At 41.5% G+C, this 27,587-nt stretch overlaps 1 protein-coding gene across 5 annotated transcripts in view; it reads left to right on the forward strand.

The window, feature by feature from the left end:
• Positions 1-1,584: 1,584 nt before the first annotated feature.
• The window catches only part of TBC1D4 (TBC1 domain family member 4), a gene marked incomplete at both ends in the record, with an annotated part of 215,685 nt that continues 189,682 nt past the window's right edge, over positions 1,585-27,587 (forward strand). For all 5 annotated transcript variants that reach the window (XM_079721895.1, XM_079721894.1, XM_079721896.1 and 2 more), the window contains one exon: positions 1,585-2,082. In XM_079721895.1, coding sequence (XP_079578021.1) covers positions 1,585-2,082 — 498 coding nt within the window. The remainder of the gene's footprint in view (positions 2,083-27,587) is intronic.

Below are 27,587 nucleotides of genomic sequence, written 5' to 3' on the forward strand. Positions count from 1 at the left end.
GGGCACATGTTTTGGAACTTGAATACCTCTGTGAGACAAAGGAGGAGAGCTATGTTTTGTGGCATATTGTCTCGTGTTCATTGTATAACCTATCAGGTGCGTTTATTTAGACAACCTATCTGACCCTAAACGACAAAGAAGTTTGAATAGGGAATGATGGAGCACACTTTACTTTCAGGATATTGTAATATCCTCACACATTACAGAGGTTTAAGAGTATGGCATCAAAGAGACAATCTACCAAGAGCCTTGAGAGCCTGGAGAAAGGAAAAGGCATATCAGGGCCCATAAAGTCCCTTCTAGGTCACCAGGGCAGTAGATCTGACTAGGATTTGAGGTCAAAATCAAACATGTAACAAGTGTTCATTTGCCTTGAAAAACAAAGACCTAAAAAGCCTTAAAATGTTTTTTTCTTTTTGTTCAGATGACCAAAGCCCCTATGTTAATTAAAAAATCATAAATATCTTTTGAAATGGAAAAGAAATTTCATCGTAATTTCGTGATTTAAAACACGAGTATTTTTTTGGAGATTATTAGGAAATAAGATTCAGAAATTATGATGCAGGCTTCAGAAGGAATTGAAACCAAACAAATATGATTAATTAAGAAAAAAAAAAAATCCCAGCGCTCCGTTGAGAGTGGTCCCCTCTCCAGGGGGCAGCAGAGACGCCCAGAAGACGGAGATCTCGGTGACCCGGGAGATGATGAGTTGGTCAGGGCAGTGCCGGCGCCGGGCGCAGTATTGCTGCCCGAAGGGCGGGTTGGAGGGGCGGTCTGGGATCGCGGCCGGAGAAAGAGGCGAAGAGGTGACTTCACAGATAAGCTTTTATAGGCACCACTCTCCGCCCGCCGGACGGGAGGCGGGGTGGCAGCCCGATTAAAGAAGCAGCCTGGAAGGAAGGAAGAAGCGAGGGAGGGACGGGAACAGTTGGAGGAGGAGCAGCGAGCTGGGCTGCGGCGACCGGAGGAGGAGCGGCCCCCGCGAGGCCACGTTTTGTTTTTGTTATTTTCCATCGAAATAGTTCTCGCAGGCCCTTCCCGAGAACTGATTGCGCCGAAGCCCGGGAGCCCCGACCTTCCAGGTGACAGCTGGTCACCCTGGTAGGAGTCAGCTCCGCCCCAAGTCACCCCCTCCGGCGCACAGCCCATTCCCCGCCCTGCCTCCCAGTGCCCGCCCGGGGCGAGCGCGGCGGCCGCAACGGCTCTGCAGCGCTGGAACTGGCGGCGACCGGCGGAGGCGCGGGGCCCTCGGCGTTGTCCTCTGACCCAGCAGAGCCGCGGATGAGGAAGGGGGAAGTGCGGCCCCAGGCTCGAGCCGGAGAAAGGAGGATAGCGATTTAACCCTCCCTCTCCTGCCAGTCCTGCTGCCGGGCGCTCCCCGGGTGCCCGCCGCCAGAGCCTGGCAGCCGCGCCCGAAGTGCCGCATGGGGCAGGGCCACTAAAGCGCGGAGTTCGGGGTCGCGCCGAGGCGGGCGCAGGGGCCCAGCGCGGCTGTTGGCACAGTTTCGGCGGCGCATTCAACGCGAGAACTGGGGGCGCGGCGCGCCGATCCGGCCGCCTCCGTGACCTCGGGAGGCGCGAGTTATGGAGTCCCCCAGCTGCATTCAGGATGAGCCGTTCCCGCACCCCCTGGAGCCCGAGCCGGGCGCCACTGCGCAGCCTGGCCAGGGGAAGCCGGGCGACAAGAGGTTCCGGCTGTGGTACGTGGGAGGGTCGTGCCTGGACCGCAGGACCACGCTGCCCATGCTGCCCTGGCTCATGGCCGAGATCCGCCGGCGCAGCCAGAAGCCCGAGGCGGGCGGCTGCGGGGCGCCGGCGCCCCGCGAGGTGCTCCTGGTGCTCAGCGCGCCCTTCCTGCGCTGCGTGCCCGCGCCGGGCGCCGGTGCCGCTGGGGGCTGTGGCCCTACGGCCGCGCAGCCCAACCCGGCAGTGTTCATCTTCGAGCACAAGGCGCAGCACATCTCGCGCTTCATCCACAACAGCCACGACCTCACCTACTTTGCTTACCTGATCAAGGCTCAGCCAGACGACCCGGAGTCGCAGATGGCCTGCCACGTTTTCCGCGCCACAGACCCCAATCAGGCAAGACCGCGGCTCGGAGGCACGGGGGAGGGTCCATCACACCCGGGAGGAGTGTCAGGGCTGCAGGCGCTGGGACCCCACGTTAAAGACCGACTCTGGTCCAGCTGCTGGCGCGCGCCTTCCACGTGGCGCGCTTGAGCGCAGGCTGGTCCCGCTCCTGGAACCCCGAGTCGGGAGCTTGCTTCTGGCGGCGGTTCCTTCCCCGCAGGGCCGAGGAAGAGGGAGGGAGGCGGAGAGTGGTCTCGGGACGGTGGAGGAGCTGGTGCGCCCTGGGAGAATGCGAGAGCAGCGCGCGTCCCGGGAGGATCTCGTTGTCTTGGGGTGTGACTGGAGATGGCATGCCCGGCCTTGGCCAAGTGGGTGCGTGCGTGCACGTGTGCGTTTAAGAGGGAAAGCGGGAGAGGGTTGGGTTCCTAGAGGCCCCCGCACACACTCTCGGTCTTCGTGGAGTCCTGCACCTTAGCCCCTTAGGACAGTCGCATGCTAGTCACAGCAGCACCTGCAGATCTTGGATCTGGGAAGCTGTTTCGGAGCCTGGCTTAGAGAGAAGTTACTAGACGTTGTCAGATTGTCAGCAAAATACGAATCTGCCTTTAGATTTTGAGTGGAAAGAAGACTTTTTTTTTTTTTTTTTTTTGCAGTTTTTTCCACACTAAATGGAGACAGAATCAGTACCTACCTGGGTGATTTAAAAATCAGTGTTGTAGAAGAGGTGAACATCTCTTTTCTAATATTTCTCCAGAGTTTACTAAATCAAGGTGCCTGTTACCAAACAGTGCGTTTTTACTTCCTTAAAAAAAACGGACACAGTCCTTTTTCGTCTGGAGGGAGGTATCTAAACAATCTTTACTACAGTGATTGTGTCTTGAAAAACAGCACCTCCCCCTTTTTAAAAAATGTGTAAGGAGTTTACCATATCAAAAGCTCCCCAGATGCTGTTATAAATTATAAGAGTTACTGAATGTTTGGGCAAAGGACTTTAGATTCTTTGGGAAAATAGTGTTGTCTAAATATAAACAAATAAAGTCTCAGTTGTACTATGTGGCGGGTTTCTTTAGCAGCTGGGGAATTAATAGTCAGATGAGAAAAACTTCCTATAAAGAAGGCTTTAATTTTTGAAAATTCATATATTCCAGTATCTGTAATTGAAAGACTGTCCAATAGTTTTTCACAAAAAGGCCTGTGGCTGAGCTGAAGAAAATAAAGCTCATTGTCTTAGATTCCATCAGTTACTTCGTAAACTAGTTTAATATCCTAAGGGCTCAGAACTCCCAATATTTTAGTTTATGGTGCTGCTGTTATGTTATGGTAAAATACCTTCTCACAGATGATCTCAGGATTCTAACCGTGATTAAAATGAATTTCATTTTATGCTTATTTGTTAAAAATTTATTTTTAGCTTTCACCTAGGTTGAAATTGGAGTGCAGCATGTTCTTTATTCTGAATGTTATCACCATCTTTATTGTATTAAGATTTTGGGGTTCTGTCAGTAAGGTGGAAGTGGTTGCATTTTTCCAGGACTTGAAGGAATGTTTTATGATTCTTGGTGGTTATTTTCTTTAGATCTGATGCCTGACACATCATTGCTAATTTCATTGATGGTCAGCTTGTTTATGGGTTATGGCACCTTAAATTCTCAAGAGTGGCTGTGGAGTCTTCCCTGGACTCATTGGAAGGTCAATTAAAATATCCCATTTTATTTACTTTCATTTTGTATTTAGATATTAGAGGCTGGATGTGCTCTTTACAAATAATAACATGCTTAGGCTTATTTCCCCCCTTTGCTCCTGTAGGAGCAGTGGAAGCCATATGGCTTTTTGATAAAAGAAAAAACAAACTTTTCCTGTTTATTGCCATTTCCCAGTTGAGTCTTTGATCTAAAGATATAGATTCCTATTTGCTCCCAACCTAGAGAGCCCCTGGCAGAGGATCATTAATTTGAAAGGCCAGATGTTGTCTACCTAAGGATTATCTCCAGCTGTAAATCAGGGCTTACAAACTCAAACTGAGGGGAAGAAGGTTGAGTGAGGGCCATAGAGGACTAGATAGAGAGGTCCTTTCTCAAGCTGCTGCTAGCTCCAACTGGAAATTACATTATCAAAATATAAGCCCAGTGTTGCCGGAGCTTTGGATTTCTCAAGAGAAGATGGAAATCTGGATTTTTATGTATGAGTCCACATTTTAAAGTATCAGCAAATATTTTAAACATATAAGAATCCTATCTGGGCTAAACAAAACACATCTGAAGGTTGGCTTCAGAGATCTAAGGGCTGCCACGTTTGATCTTGGGCATAAATATTTGTTGAGTGGACAAGTGCAGTCATTAGATACTGAGTACTGTTTGTCACATTTCCTGTTGAAATAGTGGGGAGAGTTAGGATAATTTGGGGGGAAAAATTTATAAGTAAAACTCCCAGAAGTGATGATTCTGCAATTGAACTTGTTAGAGGGATGAATTCATCACATTATTACCATCCAGCAGTATGCCTAATATAGAGTAGAACCTCTGGATCGTTCTGAGCACCTTTGAAATGAGAAGGAAGAAGACCTGCTGTTTGCTTTGCTGCCGAGTTCTATATTTGAAATAGAGAATTTTTTAGTTGGACTTTAAGATTATTGTTAAGTCTCCTAAGTATTTTCTACAGTCACTGAACAAAATATGGAAGGTAGCCTGGAGCAGAAAGGCCTGAAAACATCCCCAAGTAAACTTGCCTCTGCTTTGTCTGTCATGCCTGTCTCTTTTCTGAAATAGGCCTGTCTGTAGGATGACCATATAATTTATTGTTTAATCCAGGACAATTTTTATTAAGAAAGGGGCATCATTAAAATGACACAAGCATAACAAGTATAAAACTGGACTGTTTAGGGCAAACAGGGACATGGGTGACCATAGATAATTGGCAAAGTTTGTGTTTCTGCCAAGCCACTGAGATGGAAGATTGTGGTTTCTATATATAAAATGATAATGTCTTGCAACGTATCTACTCACACATATTTTTTTTTGGGGGGGGGTGGATCTACATGTGACCTCAGAGATGGGAGCACTGCGCGAGTAGCTTGGGTCTGTTGTGGGGAGTTGCCATAGTGATGTGCCCTGTGGCTCCATGCCCTCCGGGTCAGAGTCAACCTAAGGATGCCCAACCTGCGTCAGCCTGAAGGAGTGCTCAGCCAGGATGGTCTGATACAGAGCTATTTCTGCCAGGTGCAAGGAGGGGTATGGGCTGGGAGAAAATGAACCAGTTTCAGATGAAATCTATGCCAATACAGATTGGTTCCCATTTATTCAAGATGTGTAGTCTTGCATAGGAGGAATGTCAGACTTAACACATTTCAGCCAAAGTTGGATATCTGAACTAGTAAAAGTGCATAACTGTACATAACTTAAAAAACAAATCACACTGGCATAAATTGAGTTGTAGACTTAAAACTGGCTGGAGAACCAAGAATATCTGCTTCTCTACCTAACATCTTGGGAAGGTCACTAATATTCCTCAAATACTTACCTTTACCTACGTTCAGAAAGAGGCTATGTATTTATATATATATATATATATGGCATTATCTCAATTTCCCCATTAAAAAGCGAAACTTGTTTTATGTTATATATATTTTTATCATATTAAAAAACAAGAATTGTTTGTGTTTATAACTATTGTTAGAGAACGAAGGTGTTATTTATCATTTCCATTAGACAACAGTATATACTTCATAATTATAGAATGAGTAGTCCTATAAAAGACAAAAACATGATTGCTATAATTTTCATCGATTTTGTTTATGTATATATTTCTTGAAGCTCGAAAGAATGTACTTTCAAAGAGCTTTTACAAACTGTGTTCTTAAAATTAAAAAATGAACTTGACGCCAGTTTTTTTACTCTAAGTCTGTGGGTATTTTTTGTTTGTTTCTCTTAAAATATTTAGTATTTTCTGAGCTTTACTCAGGTAACCAATTTTCAACTTAATTTTCAGTGATATACTTCAAAAAGGTCATTTTCAGTTCTTCCTCGGAGTTAAGGGTTAGTGGCTCTGGGAGTATGCTAGCAAGGAAACAAGAGAAATAGAAATCTGGAAATGTTCACACTTCTCTGTTTGCTTTCTGAGTACATTGTGCTATTCTGGGTAGATCTCTCATGTTTGCTGTAGTCTTTTTTTTTTTTTTTTTTTTAAATTTGGTTGCATTGGGTCTTCGTTGCTGCACGCGGGCTTTCTCTAGTTGCGGTGAGCAGGGGCTACTCTTCGTTGAGGTACGCAGGCTTCTCATTGTGGTGGCTTCTCTTGTTGTGGCTCGTGGGCTCTAGAGTGCAGGCTCAGTAGTTGTGGCACACAGGCTTAGTTGCTCCGCGGCTTGTGGGATCTTCCCAGACCAGGGCTCGAACCTGTGTCCCCTGAATTGGCAAGTGGGTTCTTAATCACTGTGCCACCGGGGAAGCCCCTCTCTCGCCTTCTGATTTGAGGTGGATTAATTTGCCCTGGCTCTGTGGTAGAATCTTGACTACAATATCTAGAGGAAAGGTAAAAATGTATGCCCAGAGCCTCCCACCTGTGAAGGGAATGTTATAATGAAGATGTGGTTGTTCAGTATCAAGGCTCATTTATCATAAGCCAGAGGTTCTCAAACTTGAGTGTGTGTCAGAATCACCTGGTCGGCTTGTCAGAGCAGGCTGGTGGACCCCACCCTCAGTTTTTGATGATGTCAAGTTCCCTGATGATGTTCAGACTACTGGCCTGGGGACCACAGTTTGAGAACTGCCCTTAGTGATTTTGTTCATCTGGTTGGGTATATGACCACTTCTGTTCCCCTGGTTATTATTGTAGTCGTTTTCAGACTTGAAAGTTCAGGCTGAGTGTGAGGAGGAGGAATACGTGACTACAGATTTTTAAGAAACTCGTCATTTTCTAGCTTAATAGCTTTGCGTATCTTCTTCTCCAGATAGACATTATTCTGCCAGGCGTGATAAGACTAGCCATATGTTGAATGAAAACTTTACCTTTCAAGCCAAAGTTTTAAGTTCTACAGATGGAATAAACAATTTTTAGGGAATATATTCTAATGTTGGGCTTCCCTGGTGGCGCAGTGGTTAAGAGTCCTGGTCCGGGAAGATCCCACATGCCGCAGAGCAGCTAAGCCTGTGTGCCACAACTACTGAGCCTGCGCTCTAGAGCCTGCAAGCCACAGGTGCTGAGCCCACGTGCCACAGCTACTGAAGCCCGTGTGCCTAGAGCCCATGCTCTGCAACAAGAGAAGCCACAGCAATGAGAAGCCCGCGCACCGCAACGAAGAGTAGTCCCCGCTCGCGGCAACTAGAGAAAGCCCTCACGCAGCAACGAAGACCCAAAGCAGCCAAAAATAAAATAAATAAAGAACTTTATTAAAAAAATTGTATATATTTAAAGCTACAATGTGGTGTTTTGATATACATATCAAATGAAAGGGTTACCACAATCAAGCTAATTAACATATCCATCAACTCACATGGTTATCGTTTTGTCTGTTTGTGTGTGGTGAGAAAACTTAAGATCTACTCTTTTAGCAAATTTCAGGTATACAGTATAGTATTATTAACTATAGTCACCATGCTCTCTGTACATTAGGTCTTCAAAACTTTCTCATCCTGCATAACTGAAAGTTGGTACCCTTTGACCAACATCTCCCCATGTCTCCCATCCCCCATCCCCTGGCAACCACTATTCTACTCTCTGCATTTATGAGTTTGACTTTTTAGATTCTGTATATAACTGAGATCATGCAGTATTTGTCCACTTTCCCCCACTTTTATATTAAAAATCTCCACAGTTAAATATGCTCATTAAATTTGTAAAATAATAGTGAAATGCTGAATGCATGCTTGGATATAGTTTTGCCAGTGTGTATTTTTGTTTTAATGGAAAGTAAAAAAAGTCTGTATGATTTGTTAGGCTGGTGTAGCTGAACTCTGGTGTATCTTTTATGTAGTGTCCTTAGGAGTGGCAGGGAAGTAAACTATGAGAGTCTGTTTGCAACTTTAGAATAAAAAGTCTTTAGGGTATGTAAGAACAGGTACAACCATGCATTTGAATATATTTTATTGACTCATAAAGGATACAAATATTGTAAAGTATAACAAAGTACAAAGTATAAATTATAAACTATTATAATATAAAAGTATATAATTATATAGTATAAAGTGTAAAATTTACTATAAAAATAATGCATCTTACCATCATTATAAAACATACAATAAAGCAAGAAATATTGGCACCAAGTTGTGCTATTTTAATTACCTTGGGTTAAAGGGAAAAGAATGTAAATTTTTAAGGTTAGATAAAGCCCAGTGACCTAATGGGCTGATGTATGGTTTTGTAAGAGTTCAAGTAGAGAAAAATGGTTCATAAAAAAGCAGTCTTGGGGTCCACAGTAACATTAGCATGCTGAACCTGTGCTGTAGCATTCAGTGCTGTAGGCATGTGCTTTGAAAAATAACATTTTCATCCCATTGAATTTATCTTGTTAGTATAATTGTTACTAGTTTTATGCTTGCGTTTGTGGGTATTTTGTAAATTGGTTTTGGTTTTAAAGCTTTTTAGATTTTACCTCCTCACCTCCCCCTTTCTTTGTTCTGTAAAATGAACTAGCACCCAGACCCCAGTAAGATGGTTCTCTAGGACACTAGTCCATCATCTTCTCAGACTCTTGACTTTCTGAATAAAGTGGCTATAATTTGCTCCAAAAAAACAAAACAAAACAAAAACTTTTTAAAAGCTAGAGTTGTAAGCATCTAAAGTTTATATCTAGATTTTTATGAACATATTTAAATAAAGTAACAGTAAAATAATTATGTTAACACCTTAATTTACCTTTAAAAGGATTCTGAACAACGATAAGTTTGGAAAACTCCTGGCTTAAACTTTCAGGTATTATTTAATATGATTCCAGTCATCTATGATCCTATGACAGAAAGGGAAAAAATATGAGATTAAAATTTTAGTTGGTTTAATTTCAGATAATCTTAACACAGGTTTTTGCAGCCCTATGAAAAAGATACGGAGTTACTCTTTTTCAAGTTACCGATCCCTTTCAAGTTTCATTTCTTCTAAGAGGTTGGGTTCGAAAGAGGATCTCCAAGTAATGGGATCTTCCTGGTTAAATATAGAAGCCTAAATTTGCTGCTTCAGTTCTTTTATTTTGTGAATGCCCTTAACTAGTTGGATAGTCTTCACTTTGGCACTGTTGTGAATTTTTACAGGAATTTCTCAAATTCTCAAATTTAGAACTGTGGAACTTTGTACTATCAGTATTATATAACTTGTGAGTAGTTTATGATCAGTTTCAGATTGCAAGTCAGTGCTTCTGGTTGAGCAAATCAAGTGGTATTTTGTATCTCACAATTGTATCTCAATTGTATCTCACAATTGTATCTTCATATACATTTTCAGTAATTTGTTATACAGTGTGGACAAATACATTATGGCTTAAGCTTTTACAAACAAATAAGCAAATCTGTTTTCTGGCCCCAGACAGCTCCCAGCTTTTTCAGTTCACCTCTTGCTCTGGTTTCAGCCATTTAATTCTCATTAGCTAGGCAGCTTGAGAGATTTTTCTGAGTTTACCTGAAGCTAAACTGATGGCCTTCTCGCTTGGTTCTACAAATATTTCCTCTCCTTAGATTTCCAGTGACATGTACTTTATACCTGGTGGGATACCCCATTACTCTGTGTTGTATCTGTCTGATTCTGTTGCTCACTTTGAAGACCACCCAGTGTCTACTCTCTGAGTCTTTTTGTTGTTGTTGTTTTTTGTGGTACGCGGGCCTCTCACTGTTGTGGCCTCTCCCGTTGCGGAGCACAGGCTCCCGGACGCGCAGGCTCAGTGGCCATGCCTCACGGGCCTAGCCGCTCCGCAGCATGTAGGATCTTCCCGGACCGGGGCACGAACCCGTGTCCCCTGCATCGGCAGGCGGACTCTCAACCACTGCGCCACCAGGGAAACCCTACTCTCTGACTCTTTTAATATTGTGCATTGACTGCTTGATTGAATTTCTTTTCAGTTTTGGAAGCTGGTCTTCCCTCTTCTGAGGAATGATCTGTTGTCCAGTCCTTACCCCTTCCTGTTGGTGCCCTCCAAAGCTGTTAACCATTGTTTACTGATTTTATTTCAGTTTTCATATGGAATTTTGCTAAGGCCAGTTGTCATGAATATAGCCTAGTGGTAGTAGGTAGTAGGCACGACCCCTCTATATACATCCATAATTCTTTTATCTAATTCGAGGAAGGTTCCATAGGCTGGATCTAGGAAACCAGATTTCTGCCTAGTTTCTAATAATACTAGTAAAGCAATATGAAAGTGGGTGGTATTATATTTAGTTTCTTGACAGCCCTTTATGTTTTAACTTCCCCCATTGCTCCTAAATTCAAATGGTCAAATTTTTCTGTTAAAATATTAACTGGCATTTGATAAATTTGCTTGTTCTATGTTCTAAGTGTGTTAGTTGTAGCAGTAGACTACTTAACCCATAGCTAAAATGCCATCTGGGGTCTGGAAGTTAATTGGTGTTAACCTTTCTTTCTATTGGAAGTTAGGTTGAAGATATATATTTGAAATTATATTGTTCATTTTAATAAGTGAAGGGTGAACATGACTAAATTAAATCTATCTTAATATATGAGAAAGTATAGGAGTTCTTTGAAATAAAGAGTATATAAAAACAATCTTTAATTTCTCAACTATTCTTACCTAAGTCCACCTTGTAGTTTAACAGAGTTTGTTATCTCTGTTTTTCTTGATCCACCACAATTATCTAGCATTTGATTCTACCTTTAGAAATTATACTCTAAACTTCTACGAACCAGGTTAAAAAAAATAGATATGTATTAATAATACCTCTAAGCAGTATATATTTATTAATGTTCTTGACCAGAGGGTCTCGGACTTTAACACACATCACCTGTAGGGTTTGTTTTAATACTGATTGCTGGATCCCCACCCCAGAGTTTCTGATCCACTTAGTCTGGGGTGAGGTCCAGAATTTGCATTTCTAACAATTCCCAGGTGATACTGATGCTGCTGGTCCAAGACCACACTTTGATAACCACTGCTTTAGACCAGAGGCTGGCAAACTATGCCCTTTATTTTTGTAAATACAGTTTTATGTGAACACAACCCCACTCGTCTGTTTACTTATTATCTATGGCTGCTTTCATGCTGCAGTGACAGTACTGACTATTTTTGACAGAGACCCTATGGTCACCAAGCCCCACATCTTTATTATCTGGCCTTTTATAGAAAATGATTGCTGACCCCTGCTCGAGACAATCCTGTTAAAAACAGGTGTTTTTATCCCCATTTTATAGGCGAGAATACTAAGTCAGTAATTTTCCTACAAAGACACAAGCCAGCAAGTGACAGCAGATCTGGATTTCCAAACCTCATGCACTTTTTTTTTTTTTTTTTTTTTTTTTTTTTTTTTTTTTTGCGGTACGCGGGCCTCTCACTGTTGTGGCCTCTCCCGTTGCAGAGCACAGGCTCCGGACGCGCAGGCTCAGCGGCCATGGCTCACGGGCCTAGCCGCTCCGCGGCATGTGGGATCTTCCCGGACCGGGGCACGAACCCATGTCCCCTGCATCGGCAGGCGGACTCTCAACCACTGCGCCACCAGGGAAGCCCCCTCATGCACTTTGTAAAAGCCACTTTGTAAATTTTTGCTAATGGCTCCCAAACTTATCTCTACAGCTCAGCCCTCTCCTCTGAGCACCAGCTGCTGTCAGCATCTAAATGCTTACTTGACATCTGCACTTGAATATGTAGTTGCTGATGCTTATAACCTGGGAATTATATTTGAGTCCTACTTTTCACTTCCCAGTTACAGTCCTTGAAGGAAGTCATCAGGTTGATTCTGCCTCCAAAACTTAGTTTTTAATATGTCCATGTCTCTCCATGACCACTGCCACCACCTGGGTCTAACTCCCATCATGTCTTTCTGGGACTATTAGACCCCTCTCAGCTATTCTCCCTGCTCTCCTCTTGCTCTCCTATCAATCCCTTCTTCAGTGGAGCAGTAGGAGTCGTGCTTATAAAGCACAAACCAGAGCAGGTCCCTTTGCTCTCCGAGTAATAACGCAGATTCCTTCTCACGTGACTCTGCTCGACCCCGCTCCCTTTGTCTCTCTGGTCTTCTCTTAGACTGCCCCTCTCCAGCACGCTCCCTATGTTTCAGCCATCCTTAACCAGGCCCAACTCCGATCACTTCAAAGTCTTTGCGTGTGTGGTTCCCATTCCTTGATAGATTAGTTATTTTTCTCAGGTTTCAGTTCCTTGCTTAACTCACAAATGTCACTTCCTTAGATTGGCCTCCAGTGATCCTCTATCTAATAAAGTCGGTAAGTATCCCAATTTTTCACTTCTATTTCAGCCTTTTATTTATTTTCCTTTTGGCACTTACACATTTAAAATTATTATTATTATTATTATTTTTTTTTTTTTGCGGTACGCGGGCCGCTCACTGCTGTGGCCTCTCCCGCCGCGGAGCACAGGCTCCGGACACGCAGGCTCAGCGGCCATGGCTCACGGGCCCAGCCGCTCCGCGGCATGTGGGATCTTCCCGGACCGGGGCACGAACCCGTGTCCCCTGCATCGGCAGGCGGACTCTCAACCACTGCGCCACCAGGGAAGCCCTTAAAATTAATTTTTAAAACACTTTTTGTGGGTACTGTCACCACCTCTAGAATGTGAGTTCTAAAGGGAGAGCAATCTTGTCTGTTCACGGTTGGACGCCCCAGACCTAGTTCTATAGTAAAGGTCCATTCCAACATATTGAGTAAGTAGGAATTGGTCCCTGCCCTCAAGGAATTTAAATCCACTGGTGAGAACTTAAAGTCTATTGGCAACGATATGCATATGATCTCATACTTGTTTGTTGCCTTTCATTAATTTTAATAAGTGTTTATTGTACTGGTTGCACAATGTTTTTTGTTATGAATGTTTATAATTGTAGAGACATCATACTGCTTACAATATTAAATGGGGTTATAAGGCAGACTTTTCTTTAATAAGTAAATTGCGTAGTTTATGAAAAAAATTTTGTAGACTAATTTGAGATGGATTTTCCCTCCTCTATCAAAACACAGGAAGTTTAGTGAAGCTGCCAACACGAGAATAGGCGTTTCCATGGCCTTTTCTTTGAATAATGTGAATCAAGCATTCACGCATCTGGAAGATGATCAGCAAGAGTGGAGTTGTAAATACATCCTTGCAAGAATTGGATATTCTTTAGTTTCAGTTCAGTTGTTATTTAGGCTTCTCTGTGGAGATACAATCTCATTTGGAAGGCTGTTTAGTTTCAAAATACTTCGAATGGCTTCTGTAAGTTTTTACTCCCAAATCTACAATGGACCATTTTCTCAGGCACTGATTTTTAAACCTTATTGGAGGTGCCTAAGAGGTGTCTCAAAAATTTTTTTAAATCAAAAAGGGAAATGAATAAATGGAGAGGAGATCCACCAGGGTGAGACCAGGGATGGGAAAGAAAAAAAACTATGGCCAGTGTCCACGGTGAACTGTTGACCAATATTAAGATGTATGGTTCGTATTCTGGATTTCTTTGTTTGCTTCAACAGCATGCCCTTGTGACAGAGTATATATTTTTTTACTTCCCTTGTGTTCTTTTTATCTAATGTTTATAATTAGAGCAGTTGATAGGTTGGGTTATAGTTTTCAGTGGCCAGTGGGACGTGTACCAAGATACACATAAGGGTAATATTCATGCTCGGCAGTAACCCCATGTGTTGGGGTTCGACTTTAAAGAATAAACAACACAAGGAAAGATAACCTTATTTTTCCAGGAAAAAGTAAAAAGCGCCACAGTCATTTACTTTGATAAATACAGGCGCTCTGTTTCTTCTTCTCGTCCTCAAAAAGGGCATTTTCTCCCCATTCCCTCATTGCCTTCAGGCATAATTTGTCCAGCCATGAGCATCTCCACATTTTCTTCAACGTGTGGTCCCTTGCATGGGGTAGGAGACCCTTTTGCTCCGTTGATAGAGCAGTGTGTTTACTAAATGAGCATCTCTGGTTGGCCATCTCCCTTTTTTTAATGATGGAAATGATCTTTGAAAACCAGCTTTCCATTAGTAAGCTTGGCTTGAAGACATAAATATTGCTGATGGTGCATTTTTCAAGACCAAACATATAGCTACTTATTAAGGCAAAAGGCAAACATATAAATAGCTTAATAGCAGGTTGTTTTCTTTTGCTCCCGGAGTGGAAGATAAACTCCCAAGTCACTCTGTAGGACAGGCTGTAATATACATACTGAGCGTGAAAGTTGATGTCTGTCAGCAGTGGATTTACTTTACCCCGTTCACATTACCCCTGTTTACTTAGGAATCAGACAGGTTAATAGCTTTTGTGTGAACGTGATTGTACCAATTAGTAGTTTCTCTGGAGACATTGTTTGCTGTGATTAGGCTATGATTTTTCTGCTGAGAGTGGAGTTAATTCTGGATATCGACAGTGGGAACCGACATGTATGTCCTGTAATTTTTTCTTAGCTGTTTACATTTTCCAGATGATTTATTTTTAAAAGTCATGCTGTCACCATGAAAGAAAATTACAACAAATGGTCTGCAGATACTCAGATCTCTATAAATCAAGTGGAGACTTTGATTGGTTTATTAAAATTGTTGATTTTAAAAAAATGTTTAAATTGCGTCAGTACCTGATACTACAAAGGGCTTTGTATATGTTTTCAGTTTTTGGTTCTTACTCTTAATGGACAAAGCGTTTGTCTAATGCAGATAGGCTAAATAAGGATGAAAATCCCATCCTTTACTCAAATCATTCTCTATTTTGGACATGTTCACATATTAATCTATCTCAAAAGAAGTGACTGTCTCCTGCTGGAGTTTTCATTTGCTGGTTGGTAGCTTTGCAAAGAAGAAAAGACTATTGACTCTGCAGGTGTGACCATGTGGAACAGAGATAACAGACCTTCAACAAGAGACGTCAGACTGGACACAGGAAATTGAAGCTCTGGACCACACTCTTCCATAATTAAACATGTGACACAAATGCTCTGTTAATCTGGGTCACGGTTTTACAGTTTGTTCCTTTGTTCATTACCTCATTTGTTCATTCACTCATTCTTTCAACCATCTATTCATTTGTTCAGTTATCAGGGGAATTGAATGCTTCCTGTGTGCCTGGCACTCCACTGGAGACTGATGTGTATAAAACAAAAACATTCCCTGCTTCACGTATCTTAGAGTTTTGTGGAGGAGTGAGACAAAAGTGAGTAAAAAGAATAGCATATTGTAGTAGTTGAGTGCCTGGGCTCTGAAGTCTGATCACTGGGACTCAAAGCTCTACTGCTGTGGGTTCCATGCCCTGGGGAAGTACCTGCATCTCTTTGTACCTTGGTCTCCTTATCTGTAATATGGGGATGGTAGCATTGTTATGAAGGTTAGTGAGTCCATTTATATAAGGCATTTAGAACACTGCCATCTCAAAGTATTCGGTACATGTTAGCTACATGTCCACAAGTGTCCAATTTCAAAGATGATAGGGGCTCTGAGGGAAAAGAATGTGGTGCTATGAGAGAATAAAAGGAGGAAACTTTTGATTGGGTTGTGTAGTAGATTCTCCAGCTCTCTTTTACTAATAAAACCTTAAAATTTTCTTCATTTATCTCTCCCTCTGCCACTCAGCCCATATGCTACAAAAGGCTGGCCCCATCCCCAGCTCGAAAGTGGGAAATGTCATTGATTTATCCAGGATTCCTGCACCAAGCCAGTTTTATAAGTTTGTACCTGGAGACCCAGTAGTCCCAGGGAATGTATCCATTTGCGCCAGTGCAAGATGAGAGAAGTTTTCTTGGGGCTCCTGAGAAAGGAGCCTTGGTTGTTGTTTCCTCCTTGGTTGTTGTGTGTAGATTTAAAGCCTGGAACTGTTATTGTTATTTCACTGCCAGAGTGATGATGAAACAGAGGAGGGCACTCTGGAGAAAAACTAAACTCTGATAGGAACAATCCAGATTACCACCTACATGCAGACGTTTTCAGTTTATGCGAGTTGAGTTGTGTTTTCTGCTACTCATAGTGAAGAGTAAGAGATGAGTCAAGGGAGGCTTACTGTGGAGATGACAATTAAGGATGATTCCCAAGTTTGCTGACTTTTTTTTTTTTTTTTTTTTTTACTAATGGGTGGGTTTGTTACCATTTACAGATAAGAGGAAGGCAACTTGGAGGAGTGGGGGAGAAATAGGTTTTAGGGCAAAAATCTCATTTGTAAAATGAGAGGGCTGGATGTTAGCAGTGATTTCTTTTTCTGACTGAATATTCCTAAGAGAGGTTACATCCTTCCATCAGAAATTATGATTTTTAGAGCCCTGGCAACCATTTTCACCAACACTGGGGCTAATGAAATCAGTCTCAGCAGGGGGTGGGGAGGGTGATCTGAGGGTGTTTTTCAACCCAGTTGCACATAAGAACCTGTGGGGTGTTTCAGAAAGTATACAGTCTACTAGATTCTTGGGCCCCTCCCTAGATACCTTGCATCAGAATCTCTAGGTTAGGACCTGGAAATCTATTTAAAAACTGGGAGCTGGGATGCAGCCAGCTTGGCACTTATATGCAGTTTAGATTTGGGGAACCACTGCATTAAGGGATGTAAGACCCCTTCCTGTATAGGGTTTTTTGTTTTTTTAACATCTTTATTGGAGTATAATTGCTTTACAATGCTGTGTTAGTTTCTGCTGTATAACAGAGTGAATCAGCTATACGTTTACATATATCCCCATATCCTCTCCCTCTTGCGTCTGCCTCCCGCCCTCCCTATCCCACCCCTCTAGGTGGTCACAAAGCACGGAGTCGATCTCCCTGTGCTATGCGGCTGCTTCCCACTAGCTATCTATTTTACATTTGGTAGAGTATATATGTCCATGCCACTCTCTCACTTCGTCCCAGCTTCCCCTTCCCCCTCCCCATGTCCTCAAGTCCATTCTCTACGTCTGTGTCTTCACTCCTGTCCTGCCCCTAGGTTCATCAGAACCAGTTTTCTGTTTTGTTTTGTTTTCTTTTAGATTCCATATATATATATATGTTAGTATAAGGTATTTGTTTTTCTCTTTCTGACTTACTTCACTCTGTATGACAGACTCTAGGTCCATCCACCTCACTACAAATAACTCAATTTCGTTTCTTTTTATGGCTGACTAATATTCCATTGTATATATGTGCCGCATCTTCTTTATCCATTCAACTGTTGATGGACACTTAGGTTGCTTCCATGTCCTGGCTACTGTAAATAGTGCTGCAATGAACATTGTGGTACATGACTCTTTTTGAATTATGGTTTTCTCAGGGTATATGCCCAGTAGTGGCATTGCTGGGTCATATGGTAGTTCTACTTTTAGTTTTTTAAGGAACCTCCATACTGTTCTCCATAGTGGCTGTATCAATTTACATTCCCACCAACAGTGCAAGAGGGTTCCCTTTTCTCCACACCCTCTCCAGCATTTATTGTTTGTAGACTTTTTGAGGATGGTCATTCTGACTGGTATGAGGTGATACCTAATTATAGTTTTGATTTGCATTTCTCTAATGATTAGTCATGTTGACCATTCTTTCATGTGTTTGTTGCCAATCTGTATATCTTCTGGGGAGAGATGTCTATTTAGGTCTTCTGTCCATTTTTGGATTGGGTTGTTTGTTTTTTTGATATTGAGCTGCATGAGCTGCTTGTATATTTTGGAGATTAATCTTTTGTCAGTTGCTTCATTTGCAAATATTTTCTCCCATTCTGAGTGTTGTCTTTTTTGTCTTGTTTATGGTTTCCTTTGCTGTGCAAAAGCTTTTAAGTTTCATTAGGTCCCATTTGTTTATTTTTGTCTTTATTTCCATTTCTCTAGGAGGTGGGTCAAAAAGGATCTTGCTGTGATTTATGTCATAGAGTGTTCTGCCTATGTTTCCCCCTAGGAGTTTTATAGTGTCTGGCCTTACATTTAGGTCTCTAATCCATTTTGAGTTTATTTTTGTGTATGGTGTTAGGGAGTGTTCTAATTTCATTCTTTTACATGTAGCTGTCCAGTTTTCCCAGCACCACTTATTGAAGAGGCTGTCTTTTCTCCATTGTATATTCTTGTCTCCTTTATCAAAAATAAGGTGACCATATGTGTGTGGGTTTATCTCTGGGCTTTCTATCCTGTTCCATTGAACTATATTTCTGTTTTTGTGCCAGTACAATACTATCTTGATTACTGTAGCTTCGTAGTATAGTTTGAAGTCTGGGAGCCTGACTCCTCCAGCTCCGTTTTTCTGTCTCAAGATTGCTTTGGCTATTCGGGGTCGTTTGTGTTTCCATACAAATTGTGAAATTTTTTGTTCTAGTTCTGTGAAAAATGCCATTGGTAGTTTGATAGGGATTGCATTGAATCTGTAGATTGTTTTGGGTAGTATAGTCATTTTCACAATGTTGATTCTTCCAATCCAAGAGCATAGTATATCTCTCCATCTGTATGTATCATCTTTAATTTTAATTTCTTTCATCAGTGTCTTATAGTTTTCTGCATATAGGTCTTTTGTCTCCTTAGGTAGGTTTATTCCTAGGTATTTTATTCTTTTTGTTGCAATGATAAATGGGAGCGTTTCCTTAATTTCTGTTTTCAGATGTTTCATCATTAGTGTATAGGAATTCAAGGGATTTCTGTGCATTAATTTTGTATCCTGCTACTTTACCAAATTCATTGATTAGCTCTAGTAGTTTTCTGTTAGCATCTGTAGGTATCAAGTCATCTGCAAACAGTGACAGTTTTACTTCTTTTCTGATTTGGATTCCTTTTATTTCTTTTTCTTTTCTGGTTGCTGTGGCTAAAACTTCCAAAACTATGTTGAATATTAGTGGTGAGAGTGGACAACTTTGTCTTGTTCTTGATCTTAATGGAAATGGTTTCAGTTTTTCACCATTGAGAATGATGTTGGCTGTGTGTTTGTCATATATGACCTTTATTATGTTGAGGTAAGTTCCCCCATGCCTACTTTCTGGAGGTTTTTTTTATCATAAATGGGTGTTGAATGTTGTTGAAAGATTTTTCTGCATCTATTCAGATGATCATATGCTTTTTCTCCTTCATTTTGTTAATATGGTGTATAACATTCATTGATTTGCATATATTGAAGAATCCTTGTTTACTGGGATAACAAGGGCAACCAAAGGCAGCGGCTATCACTGTCATGGGAATCAGTGTCCACATAACCAGGGCATCAATGGCTGTCACTCTCACTGGAAATCAGGGTCCACATATAAGATTTTAAGTGACTTTATTTTGAGAAATGCTAGCAGTGTAATTGGATATCAGTCAAATTAAACTATATCTCAGAAATCCAGATTATGAACACCTAAGTGATCTATACTGATTTTTAAGTATATCTTGATATGAAAGTACAAAGTACAAAAGTAAAGAGTAAAAATAAATCTAGGGATAGAATGTGATTTAGTAATGGAAAGAATATGTTTTAGAGTCACAAAGACCTGACTTGAATCCTCTTTCACCAAAATCACATATATATTGACCTTCCTCTCCACCTCTTTGGAGCAGTTTCTCAGAGCTATCTGAAATGGTGTCTGCCTTGCTGTAGTCCTCCCCTTTAAAACCCCACTTGATCATGGTGTATGATCCTTTTAATGTGCTGTTGGATTCTGTTTGCTAGTATTTTGTTGAGGATTTTTGCTTCTATGTTCATCAGTGATATTGGCCTGTAGTTTTCTTTCTTTGTGACACCCTTGTCTGGTTTTGGTATCAGGGTGATGGTGGCCTCGTAGAGTGAGTTTGGGAGTGTTCCTCCCTCTGCTGTATTTTGGAAGAGTTTGAGAAGGATAGGTGTTAACTCTTCTCTAAATGTTTGATAGAATTTGCCTGTGAAGCCGTCTGGTACTGGGCTTTTGTTTGTTGGAAGATTTTTTATCACAGTTTCAATTTCAGTGCTTGTGATTGGTCTGCTTATATTTTCTATTTCTTCCTGGTTCAGTCTCGGAAGGTGGTGCTTTTCTAAGACTTTGTCCATTTCTTCCAGGTTGTCCATTTTATTGGCATAGAGTTGCTTGTAGTAATCTCTCATGATCCTTTGTATTTCTGCAGTGTCAGTTGTTACTTCTCCTTTTTCATTTCTAATTCTATTGATTTGAGTCTTCTCCCTTTTTTTCTTGATGAGTCTGGCTAATGGTTTGTCAATTTTGTTTATCTTCTCAAAGAACCAGCTTTTAGTTTTATTGATCTTTGCTATCATTTCCTTCATTCTTTTTCATTTATTTCTGATCTGATCTTTATGATTTCTTTCCTTCTGCTACCTTTGGGGTTTTTTTTTGTTGTTGTTGTTCTTCTTTCTCTAATTGCTTTAGGTGTAAGGTTAGGTTGTTTATTTGAGATGTTTCTTGTTTCTTGAGGTAAACTTGTATTGCTATAAACTTCCCTCTTAGAACTGCTTTTGCTGCATCCCATAGGTTTTGGGTCGTCGTGTTTTCATTGTCATTTGTTTCTAGGTATTTTTTGATTTCCTCTTTGATTTCTTCTGTGATCTCTTGGTTACTAAGTACTGTATTGTTTAGCTTCCATGTGTTTGTAGTTTTTACAGATTTTTTTCCGGTAATTGATACCTAGTCTCATAGCGTTGTGGTCAGAAAAGATACTTGATATGATTTCAATTCTCTTAAATTTACCAAGGCTTGATTTGTGACCCAAGATATGATCTATTCTGGAGAATGTTCCATGAGCACTTGAGAAGAAAGTGTATTCTGTTGTTTTTTGAAGAAATGTTCTATAAATATCAATTAATTAAGTCCATCTTGTTTAATGTGTCATTTAAAGCTTGTGTTTCCTTATTTATTTTCATTTTGGATGATCTGTCTATTGGTGAAAGTGGGGTGTTAAAGTCCCCCACTGTGATTGTGTTACTGTCGATTTCCCCTTTTATGGCTGTTAGCAGTTGCCTTATGTATTGAGGTGCTCCTATGTTGGGTGCATAAATATTTACAATTGCTATATCTTCTTCTTGGATTGATCCCTTGATCATTATGTAGTGTCCTTCTTTGTCTCTTATAATAGCCTTTTTTTTGAATTCTATTTTATTTATATTTTATACAGCAGGTTCTTTTTAGTTATCTACTTTATGCATATCTGTGTATAATGTCAATCCCAAACTCCCAATTCACCCCACCCCCACAACGCCCCCACCCTCCCGCTTTCTCCCCTGGTGTCCATACGTTTTGTAATATTTTTTCTTTTAAAGTCTATTTTGTCTGATATGAGAATTGCTACTCCAGCTTTCTTTTTTTTTTTTGCTGTACGCGGGCCTCTCACTGCTGTGGCCTCTCCCGTTGCGGAGCACAGGCTCCGGACACACAGGCTCCGCGGCCATGGCTCGCGGGCCCAGCCGCTCCGCGGCATGTGGGATCTTCCGGGATCGGGGCACGAACCCGTGTCCCCTGCATCGGCAGGCGGACTCTCAACCACTGCGCCACCAGGGAAGCCCTCCAGCTTTCTTTTGATTTCCATTTGCATGGAATATCTTTTTCCATCCCCTCACTTTCAGTCTGTATGTGTTCCTAGGTCTGAAGTGGGTCTCTTGTAGACAGCATATATACAGGTCTTGTTTTTGTATCCATTCAGCCAGTCTGTGTCTTTTGGTTGAAGCATTTAGTCCATTTATATTTAAGGTAATTATCAATATGTGTGTCCCTATTACCATTTTCTTAATTGTTTTGGGTTTGTTATTGTAGGTCTTTTCCTTCTCTTGTGTTTCCTGCCTAGAGAAGTTCCTTTAGCATTTGTTGTAAAGCTGGTTTGGTGGTGCTGAATTCTCTTAGCTTTTGCTTGTCTGTAAAGTTTTTATTTGCTCTGTCGAATCTGAATGAGATCCTTTCTGGATAGAGTAATCTTGGTTGTAGATTTTTCCCTTTTATCACTTTAAGTATGTCCTGCCACACCCTTCTGGCTTGAAGAGTTTCTGCTGAAAGATCAGCTGTTAACCTTATGGGGATTCCCTTGTATGTTATTTGTTGCTTTTCCCTTGTTGCTTTTAATACTTTTTCTTTGTATTTAATTTTTTATTTTTTTTTTGCGGTACGCGGGCCTCTCACTGTTGTGGCCTCTCCCGTTGTGGAACACAGGCTCCGGACGCGCAGGCTCAGCGGCCATGGCTTACGGGCCCAGCTTCTCTGCAGCATGTGGGATCTTCCCGGACCGGGGCATGAACCCATATCCCCTGCATCGGTAGGCAGACTCTCAACCACTGCGCCACCAGGGAAGCCCTGTATTTAATTTTTTATTGTTTGATTAACATGTGTCTTGGAGTGTTTCTCCTTGGGTTTATCCTCTATTGGACTCTCTGTGCTTCCTAGACTTTATTGACTATTTCCTTTCCCATGCTAAGAAAGTTTTCAACTATAATCTCTTCAAATATTTTCTCAGTCTCTTTCTTTTTCTCTTCTTCTTCTGGGATCCCTGTAATTCGAATGTTGGTGCCTTTAATGTTGTCCCAGAGATCTCTGAAAGTGTCCTCAATTCTTTTCATTCTTTTTTCTTTAATCTGCTCTGTGGTCGTTATTTTCACTATTTTATCTTCCAGGTCACTTATCTGTTCTTTTGCCATTGATTCCTTCTAGAGAATATTTAATTTCATTTATTGTGTTGTTCATTATTGTTTGTTTGCTCTTTAGTTCTTCTAGGTGCTTGTTAAACGTTTCTTGTATTTTTTCCATTCTATTTCCAAGATTTTGGATCATCTTTACTATCATTACTCTGAATTATTTTTCAGGTAGACTGCCTATTTCCTCTTCATTTGTTTGGTCTGGTGGGTTTTTACCTTGCTCCTTCATCTGCTGTGTTTTTCTGTCTTCTCATTTTGCTTAACTTACTGTGTTTGGGGTCTCATTTTCACAGGCTTCAGGTTCCTAGTTCTTGCTGTTTTTGGTGTCTGCTCCCAGTGGGTAAGGTTGGTTCAGTGGGTTGTGTAGGCTTCCTGGTGGAGGGGACTGGTGCCTGTGTTCTGGTGTGTGGGGCTGGATCTTGTCTTTCTGGTGGGCAGGACCACGTCCAGTGGTGTGTTTTGGGGTGTGTGTGAACTTATTATGATTTTAGGCAGTCTGTCTGCTAATGGATGCGGTTGTGTTCCTGTCTTGCTAGTTGTTTGGCATGGGGTGTCCAGCACTGGAGCTTGCTGGTTGTTGAGTGGAGCTGGGTCTTAACATTGAGACGGAGATCTCTGGGAGAGCTTTCGCCATTTGATATTTCGTGGAGCCGGGAGTTATCTGGTGGACCAGTGTCCTGAACTCGGGTCTCCCACCTCAGAGTCAGAGGCCTGACACCAGGCCAGAGCACCAAGACCCTGTCAGCCACACGGCTATCTTGGCCACTGGGCAGTGGCCTCCACGCACACTGGCGCCCGCCTGCACCTCACACGAGCAGCTCTCCCCCTGTATAGGGTGTTTGATTACAACTGCAGGAACCAGCTTAAGTTAATTTAAGCCCAGGAAACAGTATGTACAGGAGGGGTGGCCACAGCACAGTCTTGTTAAAATGCCTCAGCTGCCATCAGGACACTACTGCTTCTTGATACGACCTCTGGTCAAATTTTTATGACGTTTTCTTTCTAGAGTGATAATCAAAACACTGTCTTTGACTCTTGGCATGTTGGAGATATTATGAGTATATTAACAGTTACCAAATGCTTAGGTGCTTTATTAATGGTTATTAGAGCACCTGTTACTTGAATAGCAGTTACAGTATCACTTCACATTTCAGCAGCTGGGCAATCCCAGGAGAAATTAGGTGGCAGACCAGCCTCCAGTCAAATGTTATGGTCTGTTGTCATTGTGTGGACATTATTACTCATGCTCTGCCGAAGTTAGAGAATAGAATAGCAGTGGATGATGTCTCTTGTCAACAGTGAGAAGGTGTCTTGGAGAAGAAATCAGTCAAAGACATACTGAAGCGTAATTAGGAGCCTTGTTATAAGCAGTGGAGAAGTGAGATGTCTGGGGTGGGGGTGAGCCAAGGAGGGTAGTACTGGCTCCAGGGCTGACACAGGGCCCCAAATAAAGAGATGCTCTGCAGGAAGCAATTGCTCTAATTAATGTAATTAAGGTTTTATTTATGGCCATTTGGGGCTGCATTGGCAGCCAGGCAATTTGAGGAAGGTGGTAATGATTCTCTCAGCTTTGGAAAATGACGCTTCAGGCATTTTGGGGGAAATTCATCTCTGCTTTGCCACCTTTTTTTTTTCCCAACCTCTACCCTCATAGGTTTATGAGTGGTGAAAGGAGAAAATTTAGTCGTGCTGGAAGGAAGCAGCATATTAACTCTTCTACCTCCTAAGAGATAGGTTTTTGCTTATCTTCCCCAGAAAGAAAGCAAGATGTAAATATAACACTATTCTCTTTGCTTATTTATTATTTTTGAGGTGATATACACTTTGGTAGTTATCTTAGGTGTCATATTAAGCTTTAGAACATTGGGCACATTTGCGTTTGTTGTTCTGCTTCAATTTGCTATCCCTAATTGAACTGTCTTTTATATTTAAACATTCGTCCATTGGAGAAAAGCAAAAACAATAATGGTATCAGTGTAGGATTTTTAGAGGTGATTTTTGGTTATGTGTTATACAGTGGAAGCATGAAAACCTTGTAGTCGTCAGAGTGTTTAGATTTCCTTATCATCACCATTGTTATCAGCTCCACCATGGCCATTAGCAAATATTGGTTGAGGCTAATCAAGTGTAAGATTAGTGAGTTAGCGCCCGGGAATAAGAGGTTTCTACAGAAACAGATAAAGAGGGATAGTAGCGTAATTTTGTGTTAATTATGTCGGAAAGGTCTTCAGAGAATACACATTTGTTGGGCTTCTTTGTATCCCCTGATGTGAGATCAGCAGTTAGTCTCCAGGAATGCAGAAATTTCACGGCCTGGTTCTAGAGTTTAGAGAAAAATGGCAGATAATTAAGACTTAAGGTTTTTTGTATGTTTATATTCCTTAATGAAATGTGACTCTTAATTTGTCTGAGACTTTTTAAAGTCAATACATCTATCTAGATGTAGCAATGAAGAACTTGGTGATTAGGAAATTTTAATGATGGTGGGTTTTCTGTCATTCTTAAATTTCTATAAAGAATGTGGCATTTATTGGTTTAATCAAGTTAAAAATTTCTTTAAATGACTTCATGGTGATTTCCAAGTTGCTCAGAAATGTAATCATGCCACTTCAAAAGAACAGCTTGGTAGAGCTACAAAGTTTATAGCACCTAGTACTTTTTTGAAGCTATAGTATTAAAGAGATTTATAGCTCCTTTATATATGGAAATGGGAGCTCAAGAGCATGTGGTAATTGAAATCCATAGACAGTCCTTCACTTGGAGTCCTTTCTGGAATGCGGTGAGGAACAATTAAACATATATAGTCTTTAAACCTTTTTTCTTTCTTTTTTTAAATAAATTTATTTATTTATTTATGGTTGCATTGGGTCTTCATTGCTGTGCACGGGAGCTACTCTTTGTTGTGGTGTGTGGGCTTCTCATTGTAATGGCTTCTCTTGTTGTGGAGCACAGGCTCTAGGCACACTGGCTTCAGTAGTTGTGGCATGTGGGCTCAGTAGTTGTGGCTCGAGGGCTCTAGAGCACAGGCTCAGTATTTGTGGCCCACGGGCTTAGTTGCTCCGCTGCATGCGGGATCTTCCCGGACCAGGGCTCGAACCCGTGTCCCCTGCATTGGCAGGTGGATTCTTAACCACTGTGCCACCAAGGGAAGTCCCTAAACCTTTTTTCTTTTAAGCTATCATGTACATTTCTTTAGGCCATTGTGTATTGTACATTCTAAGAGGTGTAAAAAAAGTTTAAAAACAGTAGTAGTAAACTGATCATGAGCTCCTGATTGCTTTGCTGCTTACTTTTTGTGGTACAGACACTCACTGGCCTCCAAACATACAGCAGAATTTTATTTTATTTTATATTTTGGCCTCACTATGCGGCATGCAGGATCTTAGTTCCTGGACCAGGGATTGAACCTTGGCCCCCAGCAGTGGAAGTGCAGTGTCCTAACAACTGGACCGCCAGGGAATTCCCATACAGCAGAAATTTAGATGATCTCTTTTGTAAGCTCTAGTGGCTTAAGTAATCAGCATGGTATTGAAGGTGATGATGAAAAATCATGTTGACTACTCATGGAAACACTCCGAATGGATGCAGCTTCGTCTTGCATAGTGCTAGTGTCCCGTCTGTAAGACTCTAGTTGTCAATGGGGTAATTTTGGTCCAACCGTATACTTCAGTCCTTGTTTCTCTCCTTTTTGATGTCTAACCTGGTTACTCTGAGAACGCCCACCCTCCTTAACATGGCTCCTCCTCTGCCCTTTCCCGCCCCCCTACCACCACCACCCTGTACTCCAGCTCTGCCTTCCAGCCTCTCGAAACTTCTCACTATTCCTCATGCCCACCTGGCCTTTCACATCTTTATGTTCACACGCTGGTCTTTTTGTTGGGAATATCCTCTTATCCACCATCCTGGTGCTGTGGGGTTCTAATAATCACAAATGCTACTAAAGTCATTTCTGCTGGAAAATCTTTGATGTCAACCCCCAGCCCCCAGGTGAAGGTTGCTTCATCCTCTGTGGCTCCCATACTCCTTTATTATGGAAGTTGTCTCATATTCTTAGTGTTCATTTGCAAGCCTTTCTCTACCACTAGTCTGTAAACTCATTGAAGGTAGAGACAATGCCATTTTTCTGTCTTTAGCATCTGACGTAATGACTAATACGTATTTGGCATTCATTATATGCTTTGTTGAAATGATTTCAACAGAATATATACTTTTGTTGTTGTTTTAGAGTGTTTGTTCTGAGTAGGACTGTGCTATATCCAGGGGTGTAAGAAGTGTGACAGTTGACCTGGGCCTTAGAGGTTTATATTGCTTTTGGAAGAGAAAAGACACGCAGGAAAAATGTTAAATAATTAAAGACAGAGAATGGTACTACCACTGTTTTAAGAAAAAGAACACAGAGAAAGCATATAGGTCCTCAGTAGAGAACTGGGTAAAAGATGTTATATTTATATAGAAGAGGAGAGGTATGGGGAAGTGGGATGGAGAAAATGCATGTATTTTGGAGGAAGAAAAACAAGAAAAAAGGCAGTGCCAGAGCACAGAGACCACATGGAATTGGGACAACTAGCAAATTACTTCATCTGAATCTCTTTCCCTCTTCTGTAAAATAGGAATAATATTTGTATCTGCCCTACAGAATTATAAAAAGGAAGTGAGATGTAACAATTCATGTAAAGCATTTAGCATAATACCTGCAACGGAGGAAACGCTCACGTGATAGCAATCCATTATTATTATTGTTAGTATAGTGTTGTGATTAAATTGGAGTGGCCAGGCATAAAAACACACCTTTATGAGGGAACCATAGAAAGCAAAGCCAGACAATCTGTGGGAAACCCAGTTAGAGAAATGAAGGCAAGGTAATAGGTCAGAGATCAGATGAAAGTGGGAAT

The sequence above is a fragment of the Hyperoodon ampullatus genome (genome assembly GCF_949752795.1).
Source record: "Hyperoodon ampullatus genome assembly, chromosome: 16".
Classification (NCBI taxonomy): Eukaryota; Metazoa; Chordata; class Mammalia; order Artiodactyla; family Ziphiidae; genus Hyperoodon; species Hyperoodon ampullatus.